This window comes from Lemur catta, chromosome 19 (genome assembly GCF_020740605.2).
Source record: "Lemur catta isolate mLemCat1 chromosome 19, mLemCat1.pri, whole genome shotgun sequence".
NCBI classification, from domain to species: domain Eukaryota; kingdom Metazoa; phylum Chordata; class Mammalia; order Primates; family Lemuridae; genus Lemur; species Lemur catta.
This window is the reverse complement of record NC_059146.1, coordinates 29,789,870-29,805,641: the sequence shown is the minus strand read 5'-3', so window position 1 is coordinate 29,805,641 and position 15,772 is coordinate 29,789,870. Positions and strand designations below refer to the sequence as shown.

The following is a 15,772-nucleotide window of genomic DNA, read 5'->3' as shown; positions in this document are numbered from 1 at the left end:
TACCGTCTTCCCCCCATTGGCTGAATTGTCTGGGAGGCGGGGCTAACTAGCAAACGAGGGACTAGAGATGGAGACGCTAAAAAGAAACTGGGAGAGACGCACTTGTGACGCACTTCCGGCGCTCTAAGCGAGGAGGATGGCTGCGCCCCAGCAGCAGGCTTCAACGGCTTCCTCGGCTGCTGGTGTATCCGGTCCGGGTTCGGCTGGCGGTCCGGGTCCCCAGCAGCAGCCGCAACCGCCAGCACAACTGGTGGGCCCTGCCCAGAGCGGGCTTCTGCAGCAACAGCAACAGGACTTCGATCCTGTGCAGCGCTATAAGATGCTCATACCGCAGCTGAAGGAGAGTCTACAGGTGATTGGCTGGGAGCTGCGAGAAGCAAGCGGGATTTGGTAGTCTGAATCCAAGTAGGCGGGCCGAGCGGCTGTTTAGGCAGGGAGAGAACGCTAAGGCCGGGAGGAGGAGTGGGGCTTGCTCTTTTTTGTGAGGCCAAAACGAAGCTGTGCGGTTGACGGCTGATGCTGGGGCTGCGATTCGCTGGAACTTGAGTGAGAAGGAATTTAAAGGAGAGGCCAGGCTCTCGTTAAAGCCCGATGAAAGGGCCGGGCGCGGTGGCTCTCGCCTGTAATCCTAGCACTCTGGGAGGCCGAGGCGGGAGCCTCGCTCGAGGTCAGGAGTTCGAGACCAGCCTGAGCAAGAGCGAGACCCCCGTCTCTACTAAAAATAGAATTAGCTGGACAACTAAAAATATATAGAAAAAATTAGCCGGGCATGGTGGCGCATGCCTGTAGTCCCAGCTACTTGGGAGCCTGAGGCAGTAGGATCGTAGGATCCCTTGAGCTCAGGAGTTTGAGGTTGCTGTGAGCTAGGCTGACGCCACGGCACGCACTCTAGCCCGGGCAACAAAGCGAGGCTCTGTCTAAAAAAAAAAAGGCCGGGCGCGTTGGCTCAATCCTGTAATCCTAGCTCTCTGGGAGGCCGAGACGGGCGGATCGTTTGAGCGCAGGAGTTCGAGACCAGTCTCAGTAAGAGCGAGACCCCGTCTCTACTAAAAATAAATAAATAAATAAATAGAAAGACAACTAAAAATATATAGAAAAAATTAGCAGGACTTGGTGGCACATGCCTGTAGTCCCAGCTACTCGGGAGGCTGAGGCAGTAGGATTGCTTGGGCTCAGGAGTTCGAGACCAGCCTCAGCAAGAGCGAGACCCCCCGTCTCTACTAAAAATAGAAAGAATTAGCTGGACAACTGAGGTCACAGCACTCTAGCCAGAGTCTCAAAAAAAAAAAAAAAAAGCCCGAGGAAAGGCCTGCGCGGTGGCTCACACCTGTAATCCTAGTACTCTGGGAGGATGGCTTGAGCTCAGGAGTTCGAGACCAGCTGAGCAAGAGCGAGACCCCATCTCTACTAAAGATAGAAAATATTAGTAGGGCGTGGTGGCATGTGCCTGTAGTTCCAGCTACTGGGGAGGCTGAGGCAGGAAGATCACTCGAGCCCAGGAGTTTGAGGTTGCTGTGAGCTAGGCTGACGCCACGGCACTCTAGCCTGGGTGACAGATTGAGACTCTGTCTCAAAAAAAAAAAACCTGAGGAACGGACTGGTTCTGTGGCGGGTGGATGAGTGGGGACCCTAAGGAGTATCCAGGAGGTTATTGGCAAGAATCGCAGGTGAGGACAGGCCTCAAAGGAAATGGGGTAGCGATTGCTATACTATAGGAATGGAAAGGAAGAGTGTAGATCTCTGGAGTGTCAGGAGGCTTGGAGGTGCCCAGTGAAGAGGAGGCCTGAGATTGGTCTTAAGGAAGAGTGTAGATCTACCAAAGGTATCTTCACTTTCTCCATCTCTCATGGTTTTCTTTTGTTTTTTTGTTTTTTCTTTTCTTTTTTTGGACTAGACCTTGATGAAGGTTGCAGCCCAGAACTTGATTCAGAACACTAATATTGACAACGGACAGTGAGTATAGCCCCCTCCCCCAGGATATCGTATCACCACCCTAGTGGTAGAAACTTTTCTCCCTGCCCACCCCATCTGTCCTATTCTCAATCTCCTGGGAATATACCTGGTTTCCTGATGGGCACTTGGTTGGGTAGATACTGGTGTCCGAGAGATGGGAAATCCATTCCTCAGTCACCCTTTTCTCCCGGGCTGTAGAAAGAGCAGCGACGGACCCATACAGCGCTTTGACAAGTGCCTGGAGGAGTTCTACGCGCTCTGTGACCAGCTGGAGCTCTGCCTGGTGAGGGGCCTCCTGGGCACTGTGTGACCACATCCCTGCCTTACTCCCCAGAGTCTTTAGGAACCCTCATTCAGTCAGTGAACTCACGCTCACTAGGCACCTCCACTGGTGCTCCCACCAATGCTGGGGATGCAGTGTCGCCATAATCTTTGCCCTCACAGAACTTCCAGTTCAGTGGAATGACAAGCATACTCTCAAACAGTGACAGCTCAGAGTGGTCAGGGCTGTGGTAGAGGAGGCACAGGCAGAGGGGTCGGGGTCAGGATGGGGGAAGCACAGTGGGAGCCTGGGATGGGATGGGGAGGGAGTGGCTCAGGGCAGCACATCTGAGCAAGGCTGGAACAAAAGAGGGAAGAGGGGCAGGAGTTGAGAGGCGGACAGGTGACTAAAAGTACAGCCTCTGGGATCAGAAGGACCATCAGTCTCTACCTCTGAGCCTTGGGTTCCTCCTTAGGAAAACTGAGTTTTGGGGAAAACTCAGGGAAATCATGCCTGTACAGTATTTAACATGATACTAGACATACAGCAAATGTTTAGTGTCATCGTCTTCATTATATTGGACTCGGTTTTGAAGGAAACGTCAGAGTTTGAGCAGCCTTGTAAGTGGTAGAACTGTGTTCCAACCAGAGACGACAACTTCTGCCTTAAATTTGCTTTAGGTACATCACGAAGTTCAATCTAGCTGAGGTGTAGTAGGCATGGGCTTTTTGGATGTTGAATATAACCCTGAGGGCACTGGGTATCCATGGAAGGTTTCAAGCAGGAAAGAAGATGGACCCATTTGCTTTTTAGGAATATGTTTCTGCCTGGCAAGTGAAGGGTGGGTTAGAGGGGCCACGACTAGAGTCCGGAGCCCAAGGAGGCAGCCATGGCAGGATTCAGGTGGGCTTGGACTGGGCTCCACCAGGGCAGGGGCGTGAGGAAGGGGGAAAAGGCAGATGGGAACTTGAGACCCTGTGTGTGCAGGCCATGGGAGTGATGGACCCTAGGGGGAGAAGGGATGCCCGGGATGTGTCCCAGGGCTCTGGTTAGAATGGGGGGGGCTGTCCCTGAGACAGGGACCTAGAAGGAGGAGCAGTTTCGTGGGAGCATATGAGGGCCTTAGGATTATCAGGGGAGGGTGGGGACAGATGTGGGTGCCATCACTGCGAAGGTGGGAACTGAGTGGTGTGTGTGGATGTGACAGCCCTAGGACTTCAGGAATGAAAGGAGACGGGGCCTGGGAATTGCTGTATTCAAGTCTTGGGTAGAGTAAGAAGTACCTCCATCAGGGATGCCACTACCAACAGGAATCCTGGGCATTTATCAGCACTTAAAATGATGTGCCAGGACCTGTGCCTGTGTCACACACACCTGCTCTTGCTGTTCTCACTTTATGAGGTAGAAGAGGTAGTTATTAAACCGTTTTCCAGAGGAGGAAACTGAGTCTCAGAGGAACAGCTGCATGCCCAGGATTGCTCAGCAAGTGACTGGCAGTGCCAGGCTCTGACTCCAAGACCCTGGGAGTCCAGAGGCCAAGCAGGCCACCCTAGGCTGGCCCTTAGGGTAGGGCTACAAATACCTGGAGTGAGGCTGATACTGCGCCTTTGCCTGTTTGTTCACAGCGCTTGGCACACGAGTGCCTGTCGCAGAGTTGTGACAGCGCCAAGCATTCTCCTACACTGGTGCCCACAGCCACCAAGCCAGACGCGGTGCAACCTGACAGCCTGCCCTACCCGCAGTACCTGGCGGTCATCAAAGCCCAGATTGCTTGTGCCAAGGACATTCACACCGCCCTGCTGGACTGTGCTAACAAGGTCACAGGCAAGACACCTGCACCACCTACTGGGCCAGGGGGCACCCTCTGAAGTGGTGGGGCAGGCGGTGGTGGGGAGGGGCAAAGAGGGAATGAAGAGCCTAAGCCAGCGCTGCCTTGTCTGACTGTTCTTCCCGCCGCAGCACCGCGGCCCGACCGGCAGGGGGCAGCCGAGGCCAGCAGGGAGAGCACAGGGCGGAACCTTGCGCGTGCTGCCCCCCTTCCTGCGCCCCTCCCTAGTCTAGGGTAGACTTTGGACCGCGCGTGCGGATGGCCTCTGTTTCAGGGGCCCTCCCCGACCTGGCCTGGGTGTGGAGTCCTGTCTGGGCCCCTGTTCCTCAACCTTTCCTTGACTCTGTCCCAGGTGCGGGGTAGTCCCTGTTTCTGCTTTTTCTAGCTCTTGTCTCTATTGCGTGTGTCCCTCTCTCATATCCTGTCTCTCTTTGTCCTTGTCTCTCTGCTATTTCTGTGTCTCTGGCCCTGTGGTCCTGTGTCCCCCTGTCTCTCTGACCTCTCTCTCTTCAGTCCACTTTTGCTGTCTTTTGTCCCCAACTCCTAACTGGGACTCTGTGTCTATGAAGGGGGGCCAGCTCCCCTGGGTCACCTGGAACTAGGGGAAGGGACTTCATTTCCAGGGGCCACAGCCAAGCCCAGAGTCCGACCCCACAACCTCCCATGTCAGCCCAGCCCCCAGCGTCCTTGGCTCAGGAAAGGAGAAGCAGAGGGGTCTAGTCTGGGCACTGACCGCAGCAGGCCTGATTAGGGAGCAACCCGGGGTCCCCCACCCTTACCCAGGCCTGCGTCAGCGGAACTCAAGAGAGGGGCATTGTGCAATCCGTGGTGAGGCTTGGCCCAGCTGGATGCCTGGGTCCCTGTATTTTTAGCTCCAAAAGAGAAGTGAAAAGGCCCTAGCAGGGGTGAATCATTAGTCCTGGGGAAGAACCCAGGCACCTGAGCCCCAGCTCCGGGAAGCAGGCCCTGGGGAGGGGGCTTCAAGAAGGGAGTGCCCCACCAGACTCCACACTTGCCTGGGAGCTCAGCCATGGCCTTCAAGCCTGGGCAAGTGCAGGGCGGAGCTACCAGCCCTGGCCCAGCTGTTGGGGTGTGAAAGGCTCAAGTGACTCAGCCTGTTGGGGAACTACCCCACCCAGCACCTCTGCACCCTAGTCCCTGTGTCCTGTGGCCTCCTGTCCTGGACCCCACGTCTGCAAGGAAACCCCCCCATGGAGACCGCTGCGATTCACCAGGAGCCCAACTTTCCACACTGGAAAACTAGAAAATGGCTGGCGGGGGCAGGGAGGTGTCCCAGGAAATTCTTCCCCCTGTCCTTCCTTGAAGTGCCAAGGTGTGCAGGGCAGGAAGGCAGTTGAAGCACTGTCCATAGGTAGAATTTCTTCTTCAGGGAAGCCTCAGCTTTGCCCATTTATGTAATTGAATCAGACCCCAACCCAGCCCCCCCAGATTATCCTAGATCTCCCTCACCTAATGTCAACCGATTATGGACTTTAAACACATCTACAAAATGCCTTCACAGCAACACCTAGATTACAGTTCCAGTTTGAATAACTAGGACTGTAGCCCATACAGTTTTAAGTTGTCGCATAAAACTAACCATTTAGTCCTTGTCAACTGGGTACCCACGCATATCTCCTTAACCATATTTAATCTTCCAAATAAGTGTAACAAAGTCATATCTCCACCTAACATGATGCAGTTATCTTGCGTGCAACTGAATGCCACTAACCCTTTCCCCAGCAGAGCCTACTGGCTTCCAGCCTGGGGCACATGCCACATACTGGTGGCGATGTCGGTCCTCAGTTACATGCATAAGCAGACTGAGGTACAGCTGGCCCAATGGGGTGGTGTCAACACAACATCACACAGGTGGGAGCATGACATCGCAGCATGATTCAGGGTCCCACAGTGCTTCAAACCACACCCAGGCAGACCACAGAGACGCACAGTAGGTAGCAGGGTGGTGGGTGTACATTCAACAGCCACATCCAGGGTGGAAGGTGTGTACCAGGAAGTTGCCTTCATTCAACAGACTCTGAACAGGTGCCTTGTGTGGGCCGAGCCCTGGACTCTGGTGAAGGACAGTAAATGTGATAAAGTAAAACAAAGCACGTCAGGGACTGAGAAGGTCCGAGAAGAAAAATAAAGCAGAGAAGTGGGATCAAAAGTGGAGAGAGATTTATAAATTTTTACAAAATGGGACTTAGGAACAAATCTAACACAACAAATACAAGATGTTCACATGGCAAATTATGTCACTTTATTGAAAAACATGAATAGTTTGAGGACTTTATGTTGGATAGTGGTTTCATGAGCATTCAGTATGGTCTATAACTAGATGTTACACGTATTAATGGTAGATGACGAGACTTTTTAATTTTTAAATCTTTGACAGAGGTCAAGGAAGGCCTCACTGAGAAGGTGATACAAGAGCAGACTTGAAGGAGAGGGAGTAAGTCATGGCAGAGGGGGCAGCAAGTGCCCAGGCCCTGGGGCAGGAATGTGCTGGTGTATTTATGGAACAACAGGAGGCTTGGGCCACCATCCTGGAGCAGGGATAGGGGAGGAAGTCCAGACAGGTCATGGAGGGCCCTGGTGAGGACTTGGCTTTGCTAGATTATTAGGCCCAGGGAGAGATGATATAGTCCGGTGCACAGCCACACTCCAGGGAGGTGGTATACATGAGATTCACAGCCATCGCAAAACAGACCATGGGCACCCACAAACACACCATACTCCCCCACACCAGCAGAGACTAGCAGCATAACACACCAGCCACAGTGCCCCCCAGGGACCCTTTGACAGTCTCATAGACTCTAAGGGAACATCCCAAGCATGTGAGTACACAAACAACCCTCTAACCACCACTTAACCAGCTATCTCTCGCCCCATCAGCAGACTTTGCCCATCACCGGCTGACTCAGCCCTGCCCTCAGCCCATGTCACTATTGCAAGCAGCCTCATCAGCTGGGGACAGATAAGGCTGAGCCCCAGCTTCTCAGGTGAGGGTGTGTGCACGCATGTCTGCTCTGCCCACAGAGGCGTGCAGAACAGTGGCAGGGAAGGGGGATCTGGCCAGCCGCCCTCCCCATCACAAGGGCTGCAGACGTCAGGAACCAAAGTTCATCAGTTTCACTACCTTGTGACTGGTTCAGAGGAACCACATCCAGAGGCTGGCCTACCCTGTTCTCATGCGATCTCAGACACCCACAGCTAAGGGCCCAGACAAATGTGAACGTTATTCACAACCTGAGGACTACACACACTGAGCCATGGGGGCCTTGCACGCGGCCACAGCTGCGTAGTCACATGGATGCTGACACACTGAGCTTCGAAGTTGTGTGTGTACAGACCCTCAGTCACAGCAGCGGGCACTGTCATTCCCTCACCCAGGCACCTGCCAGCAGTTACACACACTTAATAACTCCAGATCTCAGTGGTTCAGAGCTACACACAGGTGGAAGTCACATGTTCTCACGAATGCCACCTCAAAGACAATTGCAGTACGGTTACACTTGGGTGTCCACCCCGCACTGAGATGGCTAACGCACACAGGGTAGAGTCAATCACATAGACACAGGTGGTTTCACACGTTTATTCTCACACCGTGTCATGCGGGGCTGTATGCACACAGCCCTCACAGGAAACTGGGCACACTTGTGGCCCACACCTACTTCCCCAACTGCACATCCTGGCTCACCAGATCTCACGCCCCTAGACACCAAAGCGCACACTTTTGCACCTACATGCACGCGCCATTCGCACCACGCAGTACGCAAGCAGGCTGGCCCCCGCCCACCCGCCGCTGTCGCAGGCCCAGGCGCACTCAGCCAGCCCTGCCCGCCGCCACACCCGCTCGAGCCCAGGCAATCACGCCAGGCGCACACACGGCCCGGGCACACGTGCTGCGAGTACACGGTCCCCGGCTCGCCCGCGCACTCGCACCGGCTCTCACACCCCCGCGTTTCCCGTCCCCGCTTGTTTTTCTGGAAACTCTGCTCTCCGTTCCCCTCCCCCTAGGCCGGAAGTGCTGGCTGTATTTTTAGCTTCTCTGGTTTCCGCCCCTTTCCCTCTACCCCCGCCCGCCCAGGACCCGGCCCCAGCGCGCCGCGGGGGACCCCGGCCGTCCCCTTCCCCACCGTCATTCCAGAGGGGATTCCCAGCGCCGCTGAGGCCGCGGGTTTTCCCGCTGGCTGCGTGGACGGCAGGGAGGAGTCCGGCCGTGAACTTCCCCCTGGCCAGGACGCCCGAGGCTTGGGGGTGGCGGGGAGGGGAGAGCCCGACTCCAGGTCTGCGGGAGGAGGGGCTGGGGGCCCGGACTCCTAGGTCCCACAGGGCTGTGGGGTTTTTTGGTGGGGGAGTCTCTCCTTAACACCCGCCAGCCCCCCCTTCCCTTCGAGAGTGGCCCAATCCCAAGCGACCTGGCTCTCAGGCCGATGACTCAGCAGATGAGAGAGGGGAGAGGGACAGCCTGACTCAGGGATGGGAAATGCTCCCTGTCAACGGGGAATTGAAACTGGAATCGCTCCTCCAAGATCGCTGCCAGAGCTGAGCTCCGAGGACCCCAAGGTTCCCCCCACTCCCATTTTCTGCCTTAGTTCTACAGGCGGCACAAGGATTTGGAGTCCGGTCAGGAGGCAGGTCCCAGGTCCCCTTCCTTCCCCCCTCTTCCCGTTGCCCTCGAGGCTCTGTTTACAGGAGACGGGAGCCCTGGTTACAGGATAGGAACCCGGGTGTCCGGGCTGAGCTCCTCGTCACGGCTTCCAGGAAGCCCCCCCTCCCCCGCCCCTTGCGAGTGAGTCACGGGCGAGCGCGAGGCCGCAACCGTGCCAGGGCCGCCCGCGGCCCGCCCAGCTCACGGGACCGGCCCGGGAAGGCCCCTCGGCCCCAGAAAGCGCCGCACCAGGGATTCCCCCCGCTCTCGACGAGGCCAGTCCGCGTGGAACCTGGCACAATCTCCCCACTTGAATACACAAGCCCGCAGGCGCCGCGTCCACGAATGAACTTTGCGCCATTGTAACTGCATTGATTTCTACCCCAATTATTTTCACTCAGGGCGGCCAGCTCACCAAGACCCCCTTAAAAAATAACTTTTCTTCCCAGATCTTACCAGAGTTTTCACTTAGGGCAACCCTTTGATAAGAAAAGACTTGCCAGTATGAGAAAGGCACGGCCCATTATAAGAGAACCATCCAACCATCAGCTGGGGATGACCCATTTCTTCCATCTTAAAACAGCTTTCAATCAAGGCAACCCTCCACCATAATAAAAGAACTCCATCTTTCCGATCTGGAGTTTTCTCAGAGGGCAAACCTCTTAACATCATTCAAGGCCACGGTATTAAGCCGCTGCCATTCACTAGCTGGAACTAGGAGAGTAACTTGACCTCGGTTTCCTCCTGTGTTAAATGGGCACAATAATTAATACATACGAAGCACTCAGAAGCATGCCCAGCCCAAAGGAAGAAATCAGAAGTGCCATTATCTGCGTGAGAGTGAGGGGACAGCGGTCCTGTGAACTGCGAGAGAGGCCCCCTTCCAGCATCGCCAGGTATCCGAGATCCCACCGACCCCCCCAACCCCTGCGAGTGGGGACAGGGAGGGCGGTCCAGGTCTCCCGATGTGGGCTGTTAGGCGTGAGATCGCGCCAGGCAGGCAGGCAGGTCTCAGAGAAGTCCCCTCCAAGGCCTACTGGTCTCCTCTCTGCATTTTGCCCCTGAGGATTTATGTCTTTCTGTGGGTGTTTGTTTCTATTTTTCTCCTTTTTTTCTGTTTCTTTATGTGACCCTCCCAATCCCGCTTCTCCTGAATTTCTCTCTCTGGGACCGTCTCTGCCACCTCCCCTCCTCTCCTCGCCTATTTCTCCCTCTCCGTGTCTTCTGCTGTGTGTTTCTCCCTCCCTCTGTGTCTTTCTCTCTGCATCTCTCCATGTCTCTTCCACTCTGCGAGTCTCTCTCGGCCCGTGTCTGTCTGTCCCGCACGCGCACGCCCTCGGGCCTCTGCCCTCGTCAGTTGCCCCTAGAGCCCTGTCCCCGCCTCCATCCCAGTTCCCGTCTCCGCGCCTCAGTCTCCAGCCCTGAAAACCGGGCAGACACCCCACACCACCCCACGCACTCCCCGCCCGGTTCGCGGCGCTCCGCGGGCCCAGCCCGGGCGAGACTTGGCGCGGGGCCGGGCGGAAGGGCACTGGTCCAAGGTCCGCCGGGCTGCGCCGGGGGCGCGCGTCCGGGAAGCGCCCCTCCTGGCCCCGCCCCCGGCCCCGGCCCCCGCCCCCGGCCCGTATAAGAAGCGGGCTCTCGCCGCCAGCCGCAGCCTGGTTTCAGCGCTCCCAAGTTTCGGCCGAGTCCCTCATGGCCACCCGCGCCGCCATGGATCTCTCTGCCATCTACGAGGTGAGTCCCCGCCGTCCCGCAGCCCCAGGGTCCGCACGCGTCCCTGGCTCTCTAGCACCGCAAACTCTGGCCCGGGTGCCTGCCTCACTCCTCACCCGGCCGGGGCCCCTGCTGCCCTTCTCGGACCAGCCTAATTGTCACGATCTGGTTTATTAATGGAGCTCGTCACTCCTGGATCTTGGCCCAAACATGGGTGCGGCGGCCCCTGAAGATGGAAAGCTGGAGACTTTTCTCAGACCCGGGCTGTCAGGAGGCGGAAACGGCCCCGCACCTGGCTTACGCCGAGTAGTTGCTGAGGGCGCGGTTTTGCGCGGAGGCGTAACTGGGGCTGAAGTCCCAGGGCGGGGGAGTCCGACTTCTGTCCCTCCACTCCCTGCCCGTAGTTCTCTGGGGACTCAGAAACCGAAGAGATTCGGAGTCCTGGGTCAACTTTGCCCGGCTCCTCCTGTTGTGAAACTGGAGAACCCGCCGCGCGGGTCATATCCGGGGAGGCCCAGAGGCTCAAAATTGGGACACAGTGGTGCGCCCTGACTTTGGGGCCCTCTCCTGACCCAGTTGGGGGAGTCGGGATTCCTGGGTCCCTCGGGATAGGCTTCAGGCTTCAGTACACAAACTCAGAACCTCCCAGTCGGGATCCGGGGATCCGGAACCCAGAGGTTTCTGCGGGGCGGGCGGGGCACAGACCGGGAACCCACAAACTGGACCGGCAAGCTCTTGAAGTGGCCCGCAGCTGGGGCGGGGTGTTGCCCTGTATTTTCGGGTGTCCTAACCGACCCCTGTTTCTACAGAGTCTCCTGTCGCTGAGTCCTGACATGCCATCCGACCACGGAGGGACTGAGTCCAGCTCAGGCTGGGGCCCCTCGGGACTCTGGAGCCTGAGCTCATCGGACTCCAGCCCGTCTGGGGTCACCTCCCGCCTGCCTGGCCGCTCCACCAGCCTGGTGGAGGGCCGCAGCTGTAGCTGGGTGCCCCCACCTCCTGGCTTCGCACCTCTGGCTCCCCGCTCGGGCTCCGAGCTGTCGCCCTCGCCCACCTCACCTACCGCGACCCCCACGGCTTCCTCCCGCTACAAGACTGAGCTATGTCGGACCTTCTCAGAGAGCGGGCGCTGCCGCTACGGGGCCAAGTGCCAGTTTGCCCATGGCCTGGGTGAGCTGCGCCAGGCCAATCGCCACCCGAAGTACAAGACGGAACTCTGCCACAAGTTCTACCTCCAGGGCCGCTGCCCCTATGGCTCACGCTGCCACTTCATCCACAACCCCAGCGAGGACCTGGCCGCCCCGGGCCAACCCCATGTGCTTCGCCAGAGCATCAGCTTCTCTGGCCTGCCCTCAGGCCGCCGAACCTCGCCACCACCAACCGGCCTGGCAGGCTCTTCCCTGTCCTTCTCGCCCTCCAGCTCCCCACCACCACCTGGGGAGCTTCCACTTTCACCCTCTGCCTTCTCTGCTGCCCCTGGGACCCCTGTGGCACGAAGAGACCCCACCCCAGCCTGTTGTCCCTCCTGCCGAAGGGCCACTCCTATCAGCATCTGGGGGCCCTTGGGTGGCCTGGCTCGGAGCCCCTCTACACAGTCCCTGGGATCTGACCCCGATGAATATGCCAGCAGCGGCAGCAGCCTGGGGGGATCTGACTCGCCTGTCTTTGAGGCAGGGGTTTTTGGGCCACCCCAGCCACCTGCACCTGCAGTCCCCCGGAGACTCCCCATCTTCAATCGCATCTCGGTTTCTGAGTGACAAGTGCCTGCCCAGTGCAGATCAGCTGGATCTTTAGGGGAGCCACTTCTTTTGTGCCCTGGGCTCCACATGGGCCCCAGGGCTGTGGGGACCGGGGGAACTCTTAATTAAGTAGTCCCCCCTTCCAAAATGCATTAACCTATTCCCCCTGACCCCACGCTGGGGCAGGTCCTCAGTGTGCAAGCTCAGTGTTCATGGTGTTGGGGGATGGAGTATTTTCTGGGGTTCTTTTTAAAAAAAAAAAATGTAGCATATTTGAGGGGGGCAGTGAGCCCTCCCTTCCCATCTCTCCCCTACCCAAATCTGTCTCCTGGGATCTTAGACGTGCTGTGAATAATAGGCCCTCTCTGCCCCCTCCCAACTTTTTCTAGACTTGAGGTTCTAGTGCCTGGTGGTGACTGGAACCTCCCCTGAGGGGGAATCCTGGTGCTCATATTTCCCTCCAAAAGCAAGTAGCCAAAGCCATTGCCAAACCCCTCCTCCAAATCAACGGGCCCTTTATTTATGACTTTATTTATTCTAATAAGATTTTATAGTATTTATATATATTGGGTTGTCTGCTTCCCTTGTATTTTACTTCCTCTTTTTTGTAATGTTGGAAACGATGGCATAATTATTGTAAGTATACTATAATAATAATATATTAAGTAATATATATTGTTACCTTAAATGTTTATTTTTGTGGCTTTTTTGGAATTTTTAAATAAAAGAAATCTGCGTGTAAACTGGAATCCTGGCTTTTCCTCCAGCTAGAGGCTGTGAGAAGAGAGGGGAAGGATGATGGTGTGGCTTTTTTTGAAGTCAACCGATTCCTCCTCATACCCTCCCAGAGCCTCGCCGCCCTGCGGCGCTTACCTGGCAGGAAGTGACGTCACCGGGCCCGGCCGATCACCTGCGAGGGCGGGGCCAGGTGAGGTCGCCGGGTAGGAACCGGGGAGAGCGAGTTCCCGGGCGTCGGGGGCGCGGCCCTCGCGTCCCGTCTCGGGCTCCCTGACCCAGCTCGCGGGCGCGGGCGGGGACGGGATGTTTCCGTCCCCACGGGGCCGAGGCCGGCGGGAGGGGCCGAGCGGGGAGGACGGAATGTGCCGGGGCGCGAGCCCGGGCGGGCGGGGGCAGCCGGCGCTGCAGGGGGCGGGGTGGGGACAGGTCGCCAACCGGGCACCCTGGGGTCGCTGAATGCGGCCTTTCAGGACTTGAGCTGGGGGAATTTAGACTTTTTTGGAATGTTGGGGAAAGAGGCTTTAAAGTCTCCAGATTCTAGAATCTCAACACTTTGGGATCTCAGAATCGTCTCCAGGCGATTTAGAATGGAGACGCTCAGAATTGCAGACGACTGCCGTTCTGGGACCTCGGAATGACAGCGTCGTAGCCTGTTGGGACTCTAGAAGTTCGAAATTCCCGGATCTGGGCACCTCCGAACGCCGGGAGCCCCAGGCCCCAGGCAGTCGGCCAGGGGTCGGCTTCGCGAGACCGGGGAGCGGGTCGCGGCCGCGCGTCCAGACGGGCGGAGGGGGAGCCGCCGCCTCGGACCATACAAGGCAAGAGGCCTGGGGCGCCGCCCCCGGCTGGGGGGAGCCCGCGCCCGGAAGCCGCCCTGCGTCAGCGCCCGCGCCCCGCCCCCCCGCCGGCCTCCTCCCTCGACCCCTCTTCCCTCTCCCCTCCTCCCCCTGCCCCCAACTTCCCCTCCTCTCCTCCTTTCTCCACCCTCACCCCGCCTACTCCTCCCTCTCACTTCCTCCTCTCTGCACCCTCCTGCCCTCCCCCCGCCTTCTGTTCTCTCCCCCCTCCAGCTCGACCCCTACCCCTTTCCTCCTCTCCCCCTGCCTTCCAGCCTCCTCTTCCTCTTGTCCCTTATCCTTCCTCTCCTCCTTCTCTTCTCTCCTCCACTCTTTCCCTGCCCTCTCACTCCCCATTGTCCCCTTCCCCTCCCCAACCCCTCCTCTTCCTCCTCTCTCCCCTTTTCCCCTCCTCAAACCTCCCTTGCTCTCTCCTGCCTCCGTGGCCCTCTCGTCCTGCCCACTGGAGTACTTAGACCTTTGGTCTCCTCTTCCTGGAAACAGCCTCCCTTGTGGGAAAGGGTTCAGGCCCTGAAATGTAGGAAAGGGTTAGGAGAGAGAAGGAGCTAGAAATCCAGAGACCCGAAGGGTTTGGAGAGGCAGAGAGCAAGAGCAAGCAATGCAGAGACGTTTGCAGAAACAGACTTGAACACTGAAAGAACTAGAAGAGAGAGATATCTCTGGTCCTTCTTTCAGCCAAACACATTCTCTGCCCTTTCAAAAAAAACAAAACAAAACGAAAAAAACTCTCATGTCAGAAAATGACACCTACCACCAGCTACCAGTGCTCAGGCCACATACGTGGGAGTCCCTTTGACTCCTCTCTCAAACCCACACCCCAGCCAACAGCAATCCTGTCTGATCTACCCTTAAAATATCTACTGGCTCGAGAGGCAGGAGGCAGGAGGGGAGAGGTGGGAGGATCCCCTGAAGCCAGGAGTTTGAAACCAGCCTGGGCAACATAGCGAGACACCTTCCATGTCTAAAAAAAATAACGGTGCGGTGGCACCTGCCTGTAGTCCTAGCTACTAGGAAGGCTGAGTGGGAGGATGATGGAGCACTACAGTTCGAGGCAGAAGTGAGTTGTGATCGACACATTAGCCTGGGTGACAGAGCAAGACCCCATGTCTTAAAAATAAAATATAAATAGATCTAGAGCCTACCCTCCAGTCCTCTTCCCCCTTGATGCTCACCCTGGACCTATCCCACTTGTACCTTCATAGCAGCTGTCCCCCACTCCCCCAGTCTCTGCTCCTGCCTCTGCCCTCGGTCTCTTTCCCCATACCCACACACACGGGACAATCAAAGGAAACCTGTTAGGAGACCTGAGTCAGTTCACATAAAAGTCAAAGTCCTAAATCCTCTCCACAGTTCACAGTTCAGGCAGTCTGGCTCCTGGCTCCTACCCTCCCCCTCTGCCCTAGTTATACTGGCTTCCAAACTGCTCCACCAACAAGTCTAGTCTGGCATGCTTCAGCCACAGGGCCTTTGCACTAGCTGTTGCCTCTGCCTAGAACACTCCCCCTGGGGTCCTTGTGGCTCACTCTACTCCTTCAGGTCTCTGCTCAAATGTTGCCTTCTCAGTGAGACTGTCCTTGACCACTACTATTGCAAACTACACCCCATCTCCTAGTCCCCCATCCTCCTTGCTTTCCTTTTCCCATGACATTTATTTACCTAACACAGTGTACTTAATTCTTATGTTCATAACAATCTGCCTCCCCACTAGAATGTCTAGTCCTAGGGGCAAGGGTCTACTTAGTCACCAATGTGTTAGGCACACCTACAAGGAGCCAGGCATATAGTATTCAATACTTGATGAAAAAAAAATGTCGATTCAGAAACAGAGAGGAAAAGTAGTTTTGGTTTTCAACAGAGGTTTGAAAACTCCAAGACAGGAAAACAAAAAGGCACTCACTATATATACCATTTGCCGGACAGAAACGTCTCTACAGAAGTCTTGAACTGAGATTTGCAGACTCCATTCAATGCCCAAGGCATCTAATAAGAGGCGATACCACCCCCTGGCGGCTAGGACGGAAA

General features: G+C 56.6%; 2 protein-coding genes across 2 annotated transcripts; both read left to right on the top strand.

Moving 5' to 3' along the window:
• Positions 1–19: 19 nt before the first annotated feature.
• MED29 (mediator complex subunit 29) lies at positions 20–4,142 on the top strand. The gene is made up of 4 exons (XM_045532048.1): positions 20–352; positions 1,895–1,953; positions 2,152–2,236; positions 3,841–4,142. The coding sequence occupies exons 1-4, from the start codon at positions 137–139 to the stop codon at positions 4,081–4,083; spliced, it is 603 nt and encodes a 200-aa protein (XP_045388004.1). The 5' UTR covers positions 20–136; the 3' UTR covers positions 4,084–4,142.
• Positions 4,143–10,332: 6,190 nt separating this feature from the next.
• On the top strand, positions 10,333–12,898 carry ZFP36 (ZFP36 ring finger protein). Its single transcript, XM_045532041.1, has 2 exons — positions 10,333–10,437; positions 11,226–12,898. The coding sequence occupies exons 1-2, from the start codon at positions 10,396–10,398 to the stop codon at positions 12,171–12,173; spliced, it is 990 nt and encodes a 329-aa protein (XP_045387997.1). The 5' UTR covers positions 10,333–10,395; the 3' UTR covers positions 12,174–12,898.
• Positions 12,899–15,772: the final 2,874 nt, after the last annotated feature.

What these genes read in the sequence shown, in the direction of transcription:
- MED29 (XM_045532048.1), top strand. Translation starts at nt 137, where the DNA reads ATGGCTGCGCCCCAGCAGCAGGCTTCAACGGCTTCCTCGGCTGCTGGT. An exon ending in ACTAATATTGACAACGGACA is followed by an intron (nt 1,954 to 2,151) that starts GTGAGTATAGCC and finishes CCCGGGCTGTAG; the next exon opens with AAAGAGCAGCGACGGACCCA. An exon ending in ACCAGCTGGAGCTCTGCCTG is followed by an intron (nt 2,237 to 3,840) that starts GTGAGGGGCCTC and finishes GTTTGTTCACAG; the next exon opens with CGCTTGGCACACGAGTGCCT.
- ZFP36 (XM_045532041.1), top strand. Translation starts at nt 10,396, where the DNA reads ATGGCCACCCGCGCCGCCATGGATCTCTCTGCCATCTACGAG. An exon ending in ATCTCTCTGCCATCTACGAG is followed by an intron (nt 10,438 to 11,225) that starts GTGAGTCCCCGC and finishes CTGTTTCTACAG; the next exon opens with AGTCTCCTGTCGCTGAGTCC.